The sequence below is a fragment of the Pygocentrus nattereri genome, chromosome 12, assembly GCF_015220715.1.
Source record: "Pygocentrus nattereri isolate fPygNat1 chromosome 12, fPygNat1.pri, whole genome shotgun sequence".
NCBI classification, from domain to species: domain Eukaryota; kingdom Metazoa; phylum Chordata; class Actinopteri; order Characiformes; family Serrasalmidae; genus Pygocentrus; species Pygocentrus nattereri.
Window position 1 is genome coordinate 39013176 of NC_051222.1, and position 21848 is coordinate 39035023.

The 21848-nt window shown below is 38.3% G+C and overlaps 2 protein-coding genes across 4 annotated transcripts in view; one reads left to right on the forward strand and one right to left on the reverse strand.

The window, feature by feature from the left end:
* trip10b (thyroid hormone receptor interactor 10b) overlaps positions 1-17153 on the forward strand; it is a 24913-nt gene extending 7760 nt beyond the window's left edge. Inside the window, exons 3-15 of one of the 2 annotated variants that reach the window (XM_037543182.1) lie at positions 2317-2370; positions 3074-3221; positions 4590-4652; positions 4813-4917; positions 5536-5664; positions 8030-8176; positions 9087-9239; positions 10009-10035; positions 10177-10286; positions 11000-11132; positions 12223-12275; positions 14136-14269; positions 15836-17153. In XM_037543182.1, the coding sequence (XP_037399079.1) occupies positions 2317-2370; positions 3074-3221; positions 4590-4652; positions 4813-4917; positions 5536-5664; positions 8030-8176; positions 9087-9239; positions 10009-10035; positions 10177-10286; positions 11000-11132; positions 12223-12275; positions 14136-14269; positions 15836-15978 (1399 nt within the window). In that variant the 3' untranslated portion in view covers positions 15979-17153. The remainder of the gene's footprint in view (positions 1-2316; positions 2371-3073; positions 3222-4589; positions 4653-4812; positions 4918-5535; positions 5665-8029; positions 8177-9086; positions 9240-10008; positions 10036-10176; positions 10287-10999; positions 11133-12222; positions 12276-14135; positions 14270-15835) is intronic. The other variant, XM_037543183.1, reaches the window with a different exon arrangement.
* A 2052-nt stretch (positions 17154-19205) lies between these two features.
* The window catches only part of sh2d3a (SH2 domain containing 3A), a 28431-nt gene continuing 25788 nt past the window's right edge, over positions 19206-21848 (reverse strand). For both annotated transcript variants that reach the window (XM_037543167.1, XM_017684164.2), the window contains 3 exons: positions 21551-21662; positions 20217-20402; positions 19206-19699 (listed from right to left, as the gene is read on the reverse strand). In XM_037543167.1, the coding sequence (XP_037399064.1) occupies positions 19524-19699; positions 20217-20402; positions 21551-21662 (474 nt within the window). In that variant the 3' untranslated portion in view covers positions 19206-19523. The remainder of the gene's footprint in view (positions 19700-20216; positions 20403-21550; positions 21663-21848) is intronic.

The following is a 21848-nucleotide window of genomic DNA, read 5'->3' on the forward strand; positions in this document are numbered from 1 at the left end:
TGTGTGTGTGTCAGTGTGTATAGATGTGTGTGTGTCAGTGTGTATAGATATGTGTGTGTGTGTCAGTGTGTTTGTATATGTGTATGTATATGTGATCAGTGTGTATAGATGTGTGTGTGTCAGTGTGTATAGATGTGTGTGTGTGTGTGTCAGTGTGTTTGTATATGTGTATGTATACGTGATCAGTGTGTATAGATGTGTGTGTGTCAGTGTGTATAGATGTGTGTGTGTCAGTGTGTATAGATGTGTGTGTGTGTGTGTCAGTGTGTTTGTATATGTGTATGTATACGTGATCAGTGTGTATAGATGTGTGTGTGTCAGTGTGTATAGATGTGTGTGTGTCAGTGGTGTATAGATGTGTGTGTGTCAGTGTGTATAGATGTGTGTGTGTGTGTGTGTCAGTGTGTTTGTATATGTGTATGTACACGTGATCAGTGTGTATAGATGTGTGTGTATCAGTGTGTATAGATGTGTGTGTGTCAGTGTGTATAGATGTGTGTGTGTGTGTGTCAGTGTGTTTGTATATGTGTATGTATACGTGATCAGTGTGTATAGATGTGTGTGTGTCAGTGTGTTTATATATGTGTATGTATACGTGATCAGTGTGTATAGATGTGTGTGTGTCAGTGTGTATAGATGTGTGTGTGTCAGTGTGTATAGATGTGTGTGTGTGTGTGTCAGTGTGTTTGTATATGTGTATGTATACGTGATCAGTGTGTATAGATGTGTGTGTGTCAGTGTGTATAGATGTGTGTGTGTGTGTCAGTGTGTTTGTATATGTGTATGTATATGTGATCAGTGTGTATAGATGTTTGTGTGTGTCAGGGTGTATAGATATGTGTGTGTGTGTCAGTGTGTTTGTATATGTGTATGTATATGTGATCAGTGTGTATAGATGTGTGTGTGTGTGTGTGTGTCAGTGTGTTTGTATATGTGTATGTATACGTGATCAGTGTGTATAGATGTGTGTGTGTCAGTGTGTATAGATGTGTGTGTGTCAGTGTGTATAGATATGTGTGTGTGTGTCAGTGTGTTTGTATATGTGTATGTATATGTGATCAGTGTGTATAGATGTGTGTGTGTCAGTGTGTATAGATGTGTGTGTGTGTGTCAGTGTGTTTGTATATGTGTATGTATACGTGATCAGTGTGTATAGATGTGTGTGTGTCAGTGTGTATAGATGTGTGTGTGTCAGTGTGTATAGATGTGTGTGTGTGTGTGTCAGTGTGTTTGTATATGTGTATGTATACGTGATCAGTGTGTATAGATGTGTGTGTGTCAGTGTGTATAGATGTGTGTGTGTCAGTGTGTATAGATGTGTGTGTGTGTGTGTCAGTGTGTTTGTATATGTGTATGTATACGTGATCAGTGTGTATAGATGTGTGTGTGTCAGTGTGTATAGATGTGTGTGTGTGTGTGTCAGTGTGTTTGTATATGTGTATGTATACGTGATCAGTGTGTATAGATGTGTGTGTGTCAGTGTGTATAGATGTGTGTGTGTGTCAGTGTGTTTGTATATGTGTATGTACACGTGATCAGTGTGTATAGAGGTGTGTGTATCAGTGTGTATAGATGTGTGTGTGTCAGTGTGTATAGATGTGTGTGTGTCAGTGTGTTTGTATATGTGTATGTATACGTGATCAGTGTGTATAGATGTGTGTGTGTCAGTGTGTATAGATGTGTGTGTGTGTGTCAGTGTGTTTGTATATGTGTATGTATATGTGATCAGTGTGTATAGATGTGTGTGTGTGTCAGTGTGTATAGATGTGTGTGTGTCAGGGTGTATAGATATGTGTGTGTGTGTCAGTGTGTTTGTATATGTGTATGTATATGTGATCAGTGTGTATAGATGTGTGTGTGTGTGTGTGTGTCAGTGTGTTTGTATATGTGTATGTATACGTGATCAGTGTGTATAGATGTGTGTGTGTCAGTGTGTATAGATGTGTGTGTGTCAGTGTGTATAGATATGTGTGTGTGTGTGTCAGTGTGTTTGTATATGTGTATGTATATGTGATCAGTGTGTATAGATGTGTGTGTGTCAGTGTGTATAGATGTGTGTGTGTGTGTCAGTGTGTTTGTATATGTGTATGTATACGTGATCAGTGTGTATAGATGTGTGTGTGTCAGTGTGTATAGATGTGTGTGTGTCAGTGTGTATAGATGTGTGTGTGTCAGTGTGTATAGATGTGTGTGTGTGTGTGTGTCAGTGTGTTTGTATATGTGTATGTACACGTGATCAGTGTGTATAGATGTGTGTGTATCAGTGTGTATAGATGTGTGTGTGTCAGTGTATTCCTCTTTTTTCTTTATCTGCAGGGCTCTGTGTAAAAAATATTCACGGAGAGGCAGTAAAGAGGACCAAGACACGAAGTGAGTGTGACTGTGTGTACGGCTTTGTGTTCAGGGTGATGAGTTTCACGTAACACTCAACTTATAGTTACTGTAATTTATTATTCAGCATCATATGAGCTGTGAATTATTCAGTATGCAATATAAATTAAGCATCTACGATGAATCATTAGTATCCAATATAAATTATTAAGTATCTACTATCAATTATTCCGTATCTACTATGAACTACTCTTTATCTATTAGAAGCTGATAAGTTTCATGTTGGACCCCTTTAACACTCAGTTTAGAGTTACTGTAATTTATTATTCAATATCATATGAACTGTGAATTATTCATTATCCAGTATAAAGTAAGTGTCTACTATGAATCCTTAGCATCTCATTTGAATTATTCTCAGTATCTGCTATGTATTATTCATGACCTGCTATGAAACATTTAGTATTTCTTATGAATTATTCAGTATCTCCTATGAATATTTCAGTATTTACTATTTATTAATTAGTATCTACTATGAATTATTCAGTATGTAGTATAAATGATTAGTTATCTACTCTGAAACTATTATGTAAGTTGTGTACTTATAAGAGTGAAGAACCAAAGTCTGGACCCACATCCAGATCTTCAGAGATCAAGAGGTTAACTGCCTTTCAACCTTTCATACGAAGCATAATCGGCTTTGACTGTTGCTCCGGTCAGCTAATCTCATGCTGTACGCTTTCAGGTTCACCAATCAGCAGGCGTTTCAGGAGGTGCTGAATGAGCTGAACGACTACGCCACTCACAGAGAGCAGCTGGCCGATAACATGAGCGTCAGCATCTGCACGGAGCTCACCAAGCACCTCTACGACCTGAAACTGGAGCGCAAGACTGTAAGAAAGGCCGACGAGTGTGTGGAGGGAGAGAAAAACAAACCCGAGTCCTGTTTGAGCACAAATGTTTTTAATAAATCGTTATAGTTCATGACGCTTTATAACAACAGACTCTAATAAGTTAAGTGATACTTTTTTGATCCCACAACAGGGAAATTCCACCTCCGCGTTTAACCCATCCGTGAAGTGAAACACCACATACACACTAGTGAACACACACACTAGGGGGCAGTGAGCACACTTGCCCAGAGTGGTGGGCAGCCCTATCCACGGCGCCCGGGGAGCAGTTGGGGGTTAGGTGTCTTGCTCAAGGACACCTCAGTCATGGACTGTCGGCCCTGGAGATCGAACTGGCAACCTTCCAGTCACAAGGCCAGATCACTAACCTCCAGCCCACGACTGCCCCCCATTATATATATATTATATATCCATAATATACACCAACACCTAATAATAAACTGAATACTAACGCAGTAGCTGCAGATGCGTGAATTAAGGCCAGTTTGATGAATAATCATTTACTTGGTGATGTGAATAATAAATAATCGCCTCAAATAAATTGCACATTTAGTGGTTTGATATTCGAATAAATCATAAATTAGATCATTTCAAATATGAAAAATGTAAGTGCATAAAAACAGTTTAAAGTGATTTCAATTTACAGTTCTTTTTAATTCAGCTAGATTTATATTGTTATTTATTTAGTATTTGTTTACTGAGTTATGTATCGTCTTGCCTCTGTGTGATGCATTAAGTAATTAAGTAAAAGTTTGGGCGCCCCCGGTCAAATTCCATGTTGTTATTGAAGTGTAAACGGGTGAACACATCCTCTACAGACACACACTTCTGCATGTTTTAATACATTTAGTTGCTGTTTATTTACTGAGTTTAGCATATTGGAGATAAAAATTGGCCCATGCAGAAGTTACAGCACATAAACCCTGAAAATAAATCTGAAAAAAAAAAAATGTGCGCTACAATTTGCCGCTAAGTTGGGTGTTCAAACTTTTGCCTATGACTGTTTTGATTGGAACGGTCCCCGTTTCTTTGAAAAACTTGCAAAAAGGAAGGAATGACTGGTAAAAGCCCTCTTTTGAAAATAAAACCAGGGGCCACACATTTTATCCCCTGATTCTAATCTCAGCACTCAGGTGTTTTTAGGCCACCTTGAGGTTCAGCATAAACCGTTAATGGTAGCTTCCTACCGAGGAGGACACGTTGATGAACATGTGGCTGAGCGATGAAACACAGCTGATGTATGATGAGCTAAACTCGCACGGGCACTTTTTTATCAGTTAACTGAAACACACCTTCATCAACATTTGACAGAGAGTAATGTGCATCATGTTTTCTCTTTTTCTCCTGCAGCTTCTGGTTGAGGTTAAGAAAGCCCAGCAGAATCTTGAGAACAGCTTCAAACAGCTTGAGTTGGTACGTCTCATAAGTGCATATTGCTATATATCGGCAATATATGCTCATTCCATTGGTTTTTAAAGGATATTGTCTTGGTTTCTGCACAGGGGAGGGACTACCTCTGATACACTTTTACAGTGGAATGTGCTGTTTTAAGGTGCACCGCATATGTTTTCAGGCTAAGAAGCGTTTTGAGAAGGAGTGGAAAGAAGCCGAGAAAGCCAACCTGCAAGCAGAGAGAGCCGAACAGGACTCTAACTCCACCAAAGTGGATGTAGACAAGGTACATACACACACTGTCCAGCTTAAATACTAGATACCCCCTTTTGATGAGGCGGGAGGTGGAGCAGGTAGCAAAGTTTACTTCAGAAGTCAGATATCTTACTGCATCTCTTTAACGGTCCTCAAACTATCATTACATTAAAGAGGGTCATTTAAATGGCAGAAATGACTCAAACAGTAAGGAGAACAAGCCAACAGCTACTTATAGAAGACGAGAGGGAAATAACATCACAGCTAGGATTTGGTTGCAGACACGACCAGCAGGGACACTGAGGGGTTTGAAAACTCCAGCAGCACTGCTGTGTCTGATCCACTCAGACCAGCGCAACACATACCAACACCACCACCACGTCAGTGTTACTGCAGTGCTGAGAATGATCCACCACTCAAATAGTACCTGCTCTGTGAGGGTCCATGGGGGTCCTGACCACTGAAGAACAGGGTAACAGAGTATCAGAGAAACAGATGGACTACAGTCTGTAACTGTAGAACTACAGAGTGCAGCTATACAGTAAGTGGAGCTGATGAAGTGGACAGTGAGTGTAGAAACTCGACATAAATAGCTAAAATTGATAAATATGAAATTGTGTGTGTGTGTGTGTGTGTGTGTGTAACCCAGGCCAGGCAGAATGCTCATCAACGTACACACGCAGCAGATGAGTGTAAGAACGAATACGCTGCTCAGCTCCAGAAATACAACAAAGAACAGAACAATTTCTACCACAGCGAAATGCCTTCGATATTTAACGTAAGTACTTCACCTCCAGTTAAAACCATTGCTGCACCGTCCTGCCCCAGCATTCATGACATTCCTCAAAGTCTATATTCCGAGCGTCCTGTCTGACTCACCTTTACCCATCTATACTTTCACTTTACACGCCAGTGCATTCTTTCCATCGGTTCTTTCACTTTTACATCCTGCTTCCCTTCCTCCATCTTCTCCTTTTGACATGATCCTCAGCCTATCGGAAATGACCCAAGCAGTCATGTCGATCACGTCCTCCTCACCAGTAAATCTGGTGTCTGAAGTGTGGCTCTTCAGTTTTAACAATGGAGCTACGAGACTAATATAGCTAACAAATATAGGAAGCTATCGCAATTAGCATGGTGCTACCTGTATGTCTAAATCATCACATGCTTGCCCCAGACTGGGTGCAGTACTTCAGTATCTCTCATAGACCTGATTCTGTGGTTTCTGTCACTGTATGACTCACTGTTACCCAAAAACATGGACTAAAGTGCAGGCAAAATTCAGGCTTCTTGACGACTGCTACTGTTTTTGAGTTGTCATGACAGCAAGCATCACGTCCAGTCAGAGTGAGATGAGCAGCAGTGAGCAGTGATTGTGTTTTTAACTGCTTTAAACTGACGTCAGACTCAGGAAAACGTCCTTCACATGTCCTTATTAAAGAAGGCCGAGAGGAAGACGTCGTGCTCTGAGACGCATAAGCTGGACGTCCGTCCCACCGCCGTCTTTTAAAGATCAGAGCATGAACTTCGTCTCCTCTGCAGACCAGTTTCTGCTCCGCCGTGTTGAACGGTATAAACTCTCACTGTGACGCGACGCTCATGCAGAACGGACTGAAACTTTCCGATAGGGAATGTAATCGGATACAGGAGTTTACACGGATATTATTCTTCTATTTAACGGATTATTTGCAGCATTACCCACCTCGATCAGTCAAACTGTATTATGAAAGGCTTCAATCAGACTAGACTATTCCGACTGAGTGTAAACATGGACATGTTATATTCCCATTGAGCTATTAGTTGGATTATTAACGGATTATTAGGCTGCATGTAAACGTGGCTACTGAGTCATACAGTGTCAGAAACCACACAATCAAGTCTAGCAGAGATACTGAACACCTCTACATGGTGTGTGATGAATCAGGCCTGCAGTTAGCACCATGCTAAAAGGTGGGAAGCACCCAGGACTTGTTCACTATATTATCCTTGTAGCTGCAGTGCACGACTAAAGAAGCCAACTTTAGACCTTGAGTAGATTTAGTGATTCTGGGGTTCAGGCAAAACACAGGAATGGTGCCCCCTGGATGTACATATTTAAAATAGTTGAGGCTCCAGCGTGGCACCACTGTCTACCCTGCAAAAATCTTGGAAGGTGAAATCATCTTAAATTTGTTGAATATGTCCAAGGATTTTCATTCTGACATTGATGTAAGAACATTAGAAAGTTAAAGAACTATTTCTAGATATCTTTTACTCAAGTAATTTTATTAAGTGAATTTTTCACCTATATTGGCAGATCAATTGATCTGTTTTAGGAAATAATCCTTGAAACTTGCAAAACAATCTGCAAATATTGTGGTAATAGAAAATGTTTTTTTTTCCAAATCTTAGTTGGACCACTTACATACGTCATTCTTGAATTGTAACTTTTCTAAAGCTAGACATAACTAGACCTCGACAACTAGAAATGGATTTCTAAAATTGTTGTTAGCCATAGCTTTTGGGAAGTAGAACTAGAATTCCCAAATGATATCTATTCATCTAGAACTAGATTTCATGAATTATAGTGAAAATCCATGAATGAAAATAGATCTCTAGAATTAACACCAGTCTTCTAGAACTATTAATATATTTCTAGAATTAAACTGAAACTGCTTGAATTAGGTCTCTATTAGTCTTCTAAAACTGTAAATAGATCTTTAGAATTAGATCTCTACGAGTCATCTAGAACTAAAAATAGATTTCTAGGATTATATTGAAGCTTTTAGAACTAGATGTAGGTTTCTAGAAATATATCTAGCCTTCTAAAACTATAAATATAAACCAAATAACTAGTCTTTTAGAGCCATAACTAGATCCCTGAAATTCTAACTAGTCGTCTAGAACTAAAAATAGGTCTCTAGAATTATATTGACACTTCTAGAACTATGAGAAAACAAGATGACTTGTTTCAGGAAGTAATTAGAAGCTGGTAATGGATTACTTTTTGAATAAGTACTGCAACACTAGAACAATCTATATTAGCATTAATGCTACAATTATGTAAAGTCAGCTGAGCCTGTGCAGCGCTCTGTACGAACTTAGCTTTTTTTCTAAGGCTGTATGACAAAAGTGTAATTCTGCCCCCTGCTGGTCGCTGACAGAAGCTGCAGGAGGTGGATGAGAAGCGAATCAAGAAGTTGGCTGAAGGTTACAGGCTGTTTGCTGATACAGAGAGGAAGATGCTGCCAGGCATCAGCGTCTGCCTGGATAAAATCACCGCAGCCAGCAACAAGACCAAGGAGAAACAGGTACACACACACACACACACACACACACACACAAATCAAGCTGCATTGTGGGCTGTAACTTTGAGTTTGAGTATTTTGCAGTTTGCCTAAATATCTGAACCCCATAATGAAAAACTGAATACCTACCCAGCGTCCAAATATCTGAATGGTCAAATATTTAAGTCCAGCCCTGTGTATAAACCTAGTGTGTACAGTGGACAATAAACAAATGGTCAGATGCACAATAGAGAATTTTTGGTCTCACATTAAAGAGAAGCTAGCTTTTCAGTGTTTTTCAGCTGGTTGAAGCCGTCAGTGCTGCGTCTGTCTGCAAATTTAAACACAAAACTTTTTAAAAAGTTTAAAAAGAAATTAAAGCCAAAAACTCTCCCACCCTGACTCACTGCAGCCGCTTGCTTTATTCCTGCTACTTCACTGAGCTGTGAGAAGAGTTTCAGTTTCAGTCTCACAGTGACGTGCACAGACTGTCTGATGTAAACTGCATGCTAAAATCACCACAGCTCCCACAGTCTCTCCTCTCACGGACTGGCTGCCCACTGCCCACGCCTCTCTGCACTGGCTTTATCAGCCTGATGGGAAACAAATGACTGGTTATCAAGCTAAATCAAGCAGCAGTCAGTTGCATCTCTATAGCAGCTCTATAGCTTATTTCTGGGTTCAGCTTGAAACGACAAGTAGAAAGTAAACTGACCACTTCTCGGCTTTATTTGATAGATGTTTGCTCTGTGATTGGCTGTTGTGCTTGTCAGTCAAATGACTCTGCGTCTTCCACAGCTTGCAGTTGAACTGGTTTCATTTCCTGTAAGATTTCCACAATAACAAAGTCAAACGAGAAAAACCCGTTTCTTTCTCCCAGCTGTTCGCTGCAGTTTGCATCAACCACGTACTTTTCATCTTGTATGTGTTTCAGGACTCTTTGACACTCATTGAGCAACATAAGTCTGGCCTAGCGCCCCCTGTTGACGTGGAGTTTGAGGATTACAGTCAAGGCATCAAACCTGCGTCGATGGAAGCCCCACACATCTCAAGGGGCCGCATTAAACATTTATTCAAGAAGAACAAGGTCAATCATCTTTACACACATTTAATGTTGGACTTTGCCATTTGCAAAAATGTTGGTTTCAAATCTTATTTGGACCACGTGTGTATATAGAATAAAACAGGCAAGGCAAAGTGATTTATATAGCACCTTTTATACACAGTGACCGTTCAAAGTTTAAAGAAAAGCATTAGAATAGAATCCAATTTACAGAATTACAAATAGCCTGAATTTCTAGAATTTTCGCTAGACTACACTGAGATGAGAACTAGACTTCTACAACGCGAAAATTCTGGATTTCTAAAATGATCGTTAGCCATGTAAAAGTAAGACTGATTATAACGACAACAATATCTATACATCTTGAAGTTGTTATATCAGGATAGCTATCTGGAAGTAGAGGTAGGCTTCCAAATATATATATATATATATATATATATATATATATATATATTCATCTAGAATAATAGTTAAAAATCTACAAATAAATTTAGATCTCTAGAATTACAACTAGACTTCCAGAACTATAATAACTAGTCTTATAGAACCATAACTGGATCTCTAGAATTATAGCTAGTCTTCAAGAGCTAGAAGTAGATCTCTAGAATAACATTGAGCAGTCCTAGAACTATAAGTATGTCTCTAGAATTATGACAAGGCTTCTAGAACTAGAGCTAGATTCCTGGAATCTTCTAGAGCTGAAGCTTGAAGTCAGTTTGCTCTGTGACATTGCAGTGTCTGAGTGAATGTTTGGTAATACGATGTGTTATTTTGTCTCCTTTATCTTTCCCAGCAGGCCGGACCATTAGAGAAAAACATGGTACAGTGAGCTTTTCTCCTTTTTAATTATAAAGTTAGTAATTATTATATACTGTTATCAGTGGGGTGTGTACAAACACTTGCACAATAATAATAATAATAATAATAATAATAATAATAAATAATATGTGGGTGTCCACAGCCCCCTCCAGTGGAGGATTTCTCCCACCTGCCTCCAGATAAGAGGAAGAAGCGTCTGCAGGAGAGGATAGATGAGATCAAAAAAGAGCTTCACAAAGAGATGGACAAAAGGTAACATCACCGTAATGTTCTTCTTTAACAACGTTGATTCATTAAACTCACCTGATTCGTTAATACAGCAGATTCATTAACTCAACTGATTCGTTAATACAGCAGATTCATTAACTCACCTGATTCATTAATACAGCAGATTCATTAAATTCACCTGCTTCATTAATACAACAGAATCTAACTTGATTCTTTAAACTCACCTGATTCATTAAGTCACCGTATTTATTAATACAGCAGATTTGTTGACGCACCTGATTCATTAAACTCACCTGATTCATTAAATCACCATATTCATTAAATCACCTGATTCATTAAACTCACCTGATTCATTAAATCACCATATTCATTAAATCACCTGATTCATTAAACTCACCTGATTAATTAAATCACCTGATTCATTAAACTCACCTGATTCATTAAATCACCTGATTCATTAACTCAGCTGATTCATTAAACGCAACTGATTCATTAGACTCACCTGACTCACCAACTCACCTGACTCATTTTTCTCACCTGATTCATTAAATACACCTAATTCATTCACACACCTTATTATAAGAGTGCCCAGACAATAAGTATTGATCCTAGCAGTGTCCAGTTCAGCGGTATTGATCTCTCTCTCTCTCTCTCTCTCTCTCTCTCTCTCTCTCTCTTTCTCTCTCTCTCTCTCTCTCTCTCTCTCTCTCTCTCTCTCTCTCTCTCTCTCTGAGCAGTAATGGTCTGGGTAGGATGAAGGAGGTTTATGAGAAGAACTCTCAGCTCGGCGACCCCACTAGTCTGGAACCCCAGATCAACCAGATCGCTCACAACATCAACAAACTGAAGGGGGAGCTGCAGAGATACGAGGTACAAACCTAAACTCGCATTTACTGTTGATGTTGATGTCCAGATCACTGGACCAGCAGAAGTTTTGATCTCATATCGGGATATGTGGGGTAAAACAGCTGCTCATGCCACTTTATTAGGTTCAGTTGCTTGTTAACACAAATAGCTGATCAGCCAATCACACGGCTGCAACTCACTGCATTCAGGCCTGTAGATGTGGTCAAGACGACTTGCTGAAGTGCAGACCGAGCATCAGAACGGGGAAGAAAGGGGATTTAAGGGGCTTTGAACGTGGCGTGGTTGTTGGTGCCAGACGGGCTGGTCTGAGTATTTCAGAAACTGCTGATCTGCTGGGATTTTCACGCACAACCATCTCTAGGGTTTACAGAGAACGGTCCGAAAAAGAGGAAATGTCCAGTGAGCGGTCAGTTGTGTGGACGAAAATGCCTTGTTGATGTGAGAGGTCAGAGGAGAATGGGCAGACTGGTTCCAGATGATAGAAAGACAACAGGAACTCAAATAACCAACCAGAATCTCTGAGGAACGTTTCCAACACCTTGTTGAAAGTCACGAAGAATTAAGGCAGTTCTGAAGGCAAAAGGGGGTCCAAACTTTTTCTAGCAAGGTGTACCTAATAAAGTGGCCGGTGAGGGTATAGGGACAAAAACTCATATCTATAGGGTGGCCATTTTTTTACAGAGAAGAACAAAAATGCTCTTGTCTTCAAAGTTCAGCTGGTGTTTGGGAATTATGCCAAAAAAGGTGCATTCTGGGAGACTGTTGAAGCTAAATTGACAGTAATTAGCTGTTATTTGCGAAGCATATTGGGAAAATGAGTGTTTTATTTTGAGTAGTCTTAAACAGTCCGTCTCTTTTTTGGTTGTATCATGTTCTTCCGACCACCATGGAATGTAGACACCATACTAAATATTTGTGCCGTGCTGTGATTGTGGATCACAGTATCAGTGCCGTAAATAAACAGCACTATAATGGAAAAATTGTCACTGAACTTCTGTATTCATCAATAATTCACACAATCACTGTAACTCGGATCTCCACCAGCAGGGGGGGCAGTTCCTTGTCTTCATCTTAGTGCATCTGTTTTGTGCAGGCTTGGCTGAGTGAGGTTGGAGGAGTCAGTACACACAGCAACAACCACAACAAGTGAGTGTGTGTGTGTGTGTGTGTGTGTGTGTGTGTGTAAGTATACATCCCCATCAACACTAGCTTTAATGTGTCTTCATATACAGTGCAGTAAGTACTCGGACAGTGGCTCTGCGTTTGTTGTGGCTATGATAATTACAGTCGAATGAACACGTAAACGTCATGGTGTTGATTTTCTGAGTGTAAATATGTTACACGTCCTCTACAGAGACACACATCTGCACATTTTAATACACAATTACTGATTTTTTGCTCTTTTAAACATATTTTGGAGAAAAAAGCATATTTTACACTTTTTTTCTCCAAACATGTGAGACTGAGCAAATGAATAGAAATGGACTGTAGAGGGCGTGTTCACTTATTTTAACTCGGGAAATCAACAACAACATGGAATTTGAATTTGAGGGTGTTGTTAATTATTTGATTATTATTTCAGGATTTAAATTTTACTTAATTCTGGACTTCTGTACTTCATTAAGTTTTATCAAAACTTAATTCTTGATGTTAATTTTATTAGAACTTTATTCTGGATGTTAATTTGATCAAAACTTAATTCTGGACATTAATTTTATTAGAACTTCATTCTGGATGTTAATTTGATCAAAACTTAATTCTGGATGTTAATTTTATTAGAACTTTATTCTGGCTGTTAATTTGATCAAAACTTAATTCTGGATGTTAATTTTATTAGAACTTTATTCTGGATGTTAATTTTATCAAAACTTTATTCTGGATGTTAATTTTATTAGAACTTTATTCTGCACATTAATTTTATGAGAACTTCATCCTGGATGTTAATTTTTTAGAACTTTATTCTGGATGTTAATTTTATAAAAACTTAATTCAGGACATTAACTTTATTAGAACTTTATTCTGGACATTAATTTTATTAGAACTTCATACTGGATGTTAATTTTATTAGAACTTTATTCTGGATGTTAATTTTATTAGAACTTCATCCTGGATGTTACATTTACATTTATGGCATTTGGCATATGGCAGACGCTCTTATCCAGAGCGACTTACAGTTTGATCATTTTACACAGGGAGGCCAAGGTGGTGTTAGGAGTCTTGCCCAAGTACTCTTATTGGTATAGTGTAGGGTGCTTACCCAGGTGGGGATTGAACCCCAGTCTACAGCGTAGAAGGCAGAGGTGTTATTCTGGACATTAATTTTATTAGAACTTCATACTGGATGTTAATTTTATTAGAACTTTATTCTGGATGTTAATTTTATCAAAACTTTATTCTGGATGTTAATTTTATTAGAACTTTATTCTGCACATTAATTTTATGAGAACTTCATCCTGGATGTTAATTTTTTAGAACTTCATTCTGGACATTAATTTTATTAGAACTATATTCTGGACCTTCATTTCATTAGAACTTTATTTTGGATGTTAATTTTATCAAAACTTAATTCAGGACATTAACTTTATTAGAACTTCATTCTGGACATTAATTTTATTAGAACTATATTCTGGACCTTCATTTCATTAGAACTTTATTTTGGATGTTAATTTTATCAAAACTTAATTCAGGACATTAACTTTATTAGAACTTCATTCTGGACATTAATTTTATTAGAACTATATTCTGGACCTTCATTTCATTAGAACTTTATTTTGGATGTTAATTTTATCAAAACTTAATTCAGGACATTAATTTTATTAGAACTTCATTCTGGACATTTTTCTGAGAACTTCAAACTTGATGTTCTAGCATTTTACATATTTATCTGCAACTAAACTTTTATATGTTTAAAAATATTGGCTCTACTTGCGCAGGGATGTAAATGTGTTCGTAGGTTCACATTTTTAATGAAACATAATTTTATATGTGTTTACTCTGTGTGTGCAGTACGTATGTCACTGTGCTTGAGTCCAAGCTGAGTCCCTCTCAGCTCAGTGATGATGTCTATGAGTTTGATGAAGACTTTGATGATGACGATGATGTACCTGCTGCTCAGTGCCTGGCACTCTATGACTTTGACGGTAAGATTAACAGCATCGCAGCTTTGAAATAGACAAGGAATGACCAGCAAGCCAGAAAAAGAGTTATTATTAAGACCTTGCTGTACATTTGATTTAAATTACATTACTATTTAAATGTGTTTGCATAATTACAGTTGTGTAAAGGAGTTTCTGCACCTCTGGACAAATGACGTTTTGTTGATTTTTGAAGAAAAAAGAAGTAAACACAACCTCTTCAACAAGCTATTCTAAAAATATCGTTTCTCTGTCAATGCTCATGCACTGGTAATTCATATTTAATTATCTTAAAAAATAAAAAAGTACTATTAAAGTACTGGTTAAATTGTGGCACATGCAAAAGTTTGGACACCTTTACAGTTGTAAAGTCGCAAAACTGAATTATCTTATCAGACCTTAATTAACTTGTAATAACTGATAAGGCAAGTCAATCATAATTGTCATTAAGAATTGGCAACTGATGACAGTTTTAAAGCACAATAAATTCTCTAAAACCTAGTGCCAACATGAGCTGATCTAAGCAGCAGCCTGACAATCTAATCAATGCCTGCAAAGCGGGAGATTATAAAATATAGCAAAGCACGTCCAGCTGACAATTTCCACCATGTGCAAAGTTATTAAGAAGTGGCCGTTAAGGGGAACTGTGGAAGTCAAGGTAATATCAGGTAGACAAAGAATGTTCTCATGTATAATTGCTTATATGCTGACCAGAAAGGCAAAGCAAAACCCCCACATGACCACAAAAGGACTGCAGGTCTTGCTGCCACAGGAGTGGTGGTGCACCATTCTACTGTGCAGCATTGCTTGAATAAACATGCATGGAAGCATCAACAGAAGGAACACTTATTTGGGACTTCATCACAAAAGTCAGGGCCTGAAGTGTTCAAAACAGCTTCCAGATGTGCCACCAGGCTTTTGGAAAGCGAGTGCTGCAGGATGTTTGACAAATAAATGGGCTGCATTTGATGAAAGGAACACCTTGTTAAGCATGGGGGGTGGGTCTGTTGCAGTTTGAGGTTGTTTGGCAACCACTGTCACAGGAAACGTTGCACTGAAGCTAAAAAGAGGCTGGTTTTTACACCAGATCACCATTAATTACTTCAGGCTGAAGCTTTTGTAATGACCCTCACAATACAAGGACTTGAACTTTGATTTTTGAAAACTGGTGGCAAGATTTTGAACATACTCTGCATGCAATACACCCCAAGTACAAAGGAAAATTCCTAAAACAAGAACAGAATGACTCCTACCTGGTTACAAAAACTGCTTGCAAGCTGTAAAATCTGCCAAAGAACATGTCCAAACCTTTCCACATTAGATAAAATGTTCATTTTAATTAATTGTTGTTTTCTAGGTAGTTTTTTGATGTCTTTTCAATCTAAAGAATGACCGAAACATTCAATTTAGTCAGGGGACTTCAAACTTTTGCATACCTTTAACTACACAGATATGAAGTAAGTTACATTTACATTCTGTAAATGCTTCTTCAGTGAATTTATCCACTTGCTTCAGTGCGCCAGAAGTAAGAAGTGATTATGAAATTAAAACAGCACTATCCCTATTCCGCAGGTGCCAGCGAGGGAGCGGTCAGCATGGAGGCTGGTGAGAGGCTGAGCATGATAAACAAGGATCAGGGTGATGGCTGGGTGCACGTGAGGAGAATCAATGGAGATGAAGGATATGTTCCTGCATTGTACATCAAAATCATCTGAAAATGATCAAAATCATTTTAGTGTAAATCTCCAAAAGAATCATCTGATATATCTCCAAAAGAATCACCTGATATATCTCCAAACGTATCATCTGATATATCTCCAAAAGAATCACCTGATATATCTCCAAAAGAATCACCTGATATATCTCCAAAAGAACCACCTGATATATCTCCAAAAGAATCATGTGATATATCTCCAAAAGAACCACCTGATATATCTCCAAAAGAATCACCTTATATATCTCCAAAAGTATCATCTGATATATCTCCAAAAGTATCATCTGATATATCTCCAAAAGAATCATGTGATATATCTCCAAAAGAATCATCTAATATATCTCCAAAAGATTCACCTGATATATCTCCAAAAGAATCACCTGATATATCTCCAAAAGAATCATCTGATATATCTCCAAAAGTATCATCTGATATATCTCCAAAAGAATCATCTGATATATCTCCAAAAGAATCACCTGATATATCTCCAAAAGAATCATCTGATATATCTCCAAAAGAATCACCTAATATATCTCCAAACGTATCATCTGATATATCTCCAAAAGAATCACCTAATATATCTCCAAAAGAATCATCTGATATATCTCCAAAAGAATCATCTGATATATCTCCAAAAGAATCATCTGAGACAGCTCCAAAAGAATCATCTGATATATCTCCAAACGAATCATCTGAGACAGCTCCATCTGAGTCTTGCATAAGGACCCTTATTCGTACAGCATGGCATTCTTTACTTTAAGTTCAGTCTTCTGAGAGGGAAGTAGTGTTAGCCCCTGCTCTACATCAACAGACCCATTATTCAGCAGAGGCAAAGCACAGGACCATAGAAACCAAAATTCTGAAAATATTAGAAAACATTCCAAATTTCTGATATTATTTAAATTATTTCACTGTTTATGGACAATGCTTAATATATTCGAGGTTGACATGTTCAGCTATGCATGAGAAATATGTTTAATTCCTATAGAGACTCTTTATGTTCTTATACAGTGTCTTCATGTCCAAATTGGTTTCGTTTTCTTGTTACTTTCTCTTTTTTCCTCCAAGTGGTGCCATGTTTTCGATGTTGGACAGTTTTTCCGTTTGGTTCCTTGCTCCTACATGTCTTGACACATTTGTTACCAATAGTACCAATATTACTTTTGAGGCATGTGAGATGTTTCCTGTATATTTTATGTCTCTCATATCTCTCTATATGTTGAAGGTCTGAAAATACATATAGATAAGTCATATGTCTATAAGACTCAGACACATTATGCCAGTTTATTGTATTAAAAACAGTTTCATTGTTTATTGTTTAAAGATTTGAAAATCATATTTCCAGTGATTGTCAGCTCAAAAAAAAAACATTCACATAAACAGGGAAGGCTGAGATATTTGAATTTAAAATAAAACACACTCATTCACACACACATACATTCGGCCACATGCACACATTAAAAGATGAAAAGGTATACAGATCTTGGGTTCACTCCTATCATGTGTTTTTAGTTCTTTATCTCAGTTAGATAAGCCTTATATAATTAGTTACATTGCATACAATCACACCAGGCGTTTTCACCTCATGGGCTGCCACTTACGGATGGCTATGGCATCGCTGGGGTTCAAACTCACAAACTCCTGATGTTGGTGTGAATGCCCAGACACTGGAGTCCTTGTAGTTGCTCGGATTTCTGTGTCCATAAATGCTTAACACACTGTGGAAAACGTGTTGTTTTAACTTTAACAAGTAATATGTGGTAAGCATTCACCCCAACATCACGAGGTTGTGAGTTCAAACCCCAGCGATGCCCCAGCCATCTGTAAGTAGGACGCCCAAAAGGAGAAAATGCTCAGAAGGATGGGGTGATGGAAAGAGTCCCAGCTAGTGAAAAATTGTGGGATTTTAAATGGAAATTGCACTAGTGTTCTTAAGTTGAGTGAACTAAACAAAACTAATTTTATTTCCAAACTAATTTTGTACAGTACACACTCAGATAGACAGTGGAACGTGTAAACGTCTGAAAATAACAAAAGAAAAAACACATCTGAATGTGAGTTTCTTTGGTGGCTCTGAAATGTTTAAATAAGCCTCTTGAGAATAAGAATGCTTAAAATAACACTCAAAATTTTCTGTGCACATCTGAGAAAAAAAAGTTTGTTATTCTGTTTTTCCCTTCTTTTTTTTTTTGAGGTGACCATTCTCCAAAGGCCACAGTCAGCTGACATACCCAGACCAAGTTTCTCATTAGGCTGAATGAATAACCGGCTCTAAATGTAGGTATTGTGATATAAACCGAGTCCGTTCTACAGTTTCTCGTTAGGCTGAATGAATAACCGGCTCTAAATGTAGGTATTGTGATATAAACCGAGTCCGTTCTACAGTTTCTCATTAGACTGAATGAATAACCGACTCTAAATGTAGGTATTGTGATATAAACCGAGTCCGTTCTACAGTTTCTCATTAGACTGAATGAATAACCGACTCTAAATGTAGGTATTGTGATATAAACCGAGTCTGTTCTACAGTTTCTCATTAGACTGAATGAATAACCAACTCTAAATGTAGGTATTGTGATATAAACCGAGTCTGTTCTACAGTTTCTCGTTAGACTGAATGAATAACCGACTCTAAATGTAGGTATTGTGATATAAACCGAGTCCGTTCTACAGTTTCTCATTAGACTGAATGAATAACCGGCTCTAAATGTAGGTATTGTGATATAAACCGAGTCTGTTCTACAGTTTCTCATTAGACTGAATGAATAACCAGCTCTAAATGTAGGTATTGTGATATAAACCGAGTCCGTTCTACAGTTTCTCGTTAGACTGAATGAATAACCGACTCTAAATGTAGGTATTGTGATATAAACCGAGTCTGTTCTACAGTTTCTCATTAGACTGAATGAATAACCAGCTCTAAATGTAGGTATTGTGATATAAACCGAGTCTGTTCTACAGTTTCTCATTAGACTGAATGAATAACCGACTCTAAATGTAGGTATTGTGATATAAACCGAGTCCGTTCTACAGTTTCTCGTTAGGCTGAATGAATAACCGGCTCTAAATGTAGGTATTGTGATATAAACCGAGTCCGTTCTACAGTTTCTCATTAGACTGAATGAATAACCGACTCTAAATGTAGGTATTGTGATATAAACCGAGTCCGTTCTACAGTTTCTCATTAGGCTGAATGAATAACCGACTCTAAATGTAGGTATTGTGATATAAACCGAGTCCGTTCTACAGTTTCTCATTAGACTGAATGAATAACCGACTCTAAATGTAGGTATTGTGATATAAACCGAGTCCGTTCTACAGTTTCTCGTTAGGTTTGATATTATTTTACCAGCTCATTCAATCTCAGCTATGAAGAACCGCATTTACAGCTGGAGCCTGGACAAGGGAAATTTGGTATTTTTTCCTAAACAGATCAGGCTTCAGTCAGGTTACGGTCCGAGTTTCTGCTGATAGGAAGGGAAGTTCTGAACGAGTGCACAATCAGAGGGAGTTGGTGATGTTGATGTCAGAGTGGAGTTCAGAAGGTCACAGTTCAGAGGCCTGGCTGGGCTCCAGTTTATTCGAGAGGATGGTGAGGACCTTAGCAAATTTCTCATAGCGCTCCTTCTTTGTAGCCTCTGCTCCTGTCTGGCCCCAGAACAAACGCAGAGCGAACTCCGTCCGGAAGACCTCCAAGAGCTCTGGGATCGGCTCCCACCCTTCTGCAGGTGGACATACACAAATAGCATCCTTATACTTACAACCAATACAATAGTACAACCAATTAATTACTTCTACCTACAAGCAGCAACAACCAGTAACAGCCAATAACAACCAATAACACTTCCACTTACAACCACTTACAACATACTTCTACTTACAACTAATAACGGCCAATAACGCACACACAATCACTAACAACCAACGACAAAGTTCTACTAACAACTACTAACTTGCATTTACTTATAACCTGTAATAAACCTTTACAACTGGTAACGCATTAATAAACAGTGTGTACTGCAGGGTTGCGTGTGGGCTGTAGGCTGTGTGCGTCTGAGTGTGTTTAGGTACGTACACCTGAAATCAGTGTATGTGTTCTGCTTCCACTGGTCAGTGTGTATTGTGGTGCTGTGTGCAGACTGCAGGAGGATGTGTGTGTGTGTGTGTGTGTGTGTGTGTGTGTGTGTGTGTGTGTGTGTGTGTGTGTGTGTGTGTGTGTGTGTGTGTGTGTGTGTGTACCTGAGAGCAGTGTGTGTGCGTGCTGCTGGTACTGGGCAGCGTTTACGGCGGCACTGCGTGCAGACTGCAGGATGCTGTAGAGAAGTTGGCAGCCTCTCTCTGAATTCTCCACTCCATCCTCACCCTCCATCAGCCTCAACACAGGGACAATGTGGGGCAGAGCCAGGGGTCCAGTCACCACCGATTCTACAGCGCACACACACACACACACACACACACACACACACACACACACACACACACACACACACACTTTATAATCATCTTAATACATACTAACGTGTAAAACGTACTAACGCTAATGCTAACATACTAGTGCTTTGCTCTATAATAACAATAAAAACCCAGCATGTTGTAGGACTATCATGTCTTTTTTGGATATGTTTCTAAAGTAATACAATATATTGCTAATATGTACTTTCACATACTGTAATATCACATACCGTATTATCATGTGCAGTGCAACCACATACAGTACTATCACTTATAGTACTTTTACATACCATACTATCACATACAGTAAGATCTTGTACAGTACTATGATATACAGCACTATTACATACTGACACATTACACACTGACCGTAATGTCACTTATAGTACTATCGCATACAATATTATCACATACTGTACTATCACACTGTAATATCCTATGCAGTACTATCACACTGTAATATGTGCAGTACCATACTATCACATACCATACTATCATGTTAAGTACTATCACATAATGTAATTTCACTTACAGTACTACCACATACTGTGCTAACATGTACACTACTAACACATACAGTCCTATCGCAGACTGTACTACCATGCACAATACTAACATATACAGTACTATCGCAGACTTTACTATCTTGGACAGTACTAACACATACAGTACTATCACAGACTGCTACCATGGACAGTACTAACGCATTCAGTCCAATCACAGACTGTACTATCATGTACAGTACTAATGCAATGTCCAATCACAGACTGTACTATCATGGGCAGTGCTAACACACAGTACTATTACAGACTGTACTATCATGTACAGTACTAACACAGTGCTAACACAGACTGTACTATCATGGACAGTACTAACACAGTACTAACACAGACTGTACTATCATGGACAGTACTAACACAGTGCTAACACAGACTGTACTATCATGGACAGTACTAACACAGACTGTACTATCATGGACAGTACTAAAACAATACTAACACAGACTGTACTATCATGGACAGTACTAACACAGACTGTACTATAATGGACAGTACTATCACAATATTAACACAGACTGTACTATAATGGACAGTACTAACATAGTACTAACACAGACTGACCATCTCCCTCATTGAGTGACTTCATGAAGGGTTTCAGAGTTTTCTCAAACATCACGGCGCTCTCAGTGTGATTTCTCCTCAGCACTTGCCATGTCATCTCCAACCTCACCACCTACACACACATAAAATTCACATCATTCACATCAAACACAGATATTAAAGATATACAGCACATAAACATAAAAATTCACTTATGAGGTCAATTATTAAAAAAAAATAAAGTCAATAAAATCTAACTCAAAACTCAGTCAATCAGCCATGATAGGTTTGGTATCTAAAGTTTGCTTCTTTACTTTAG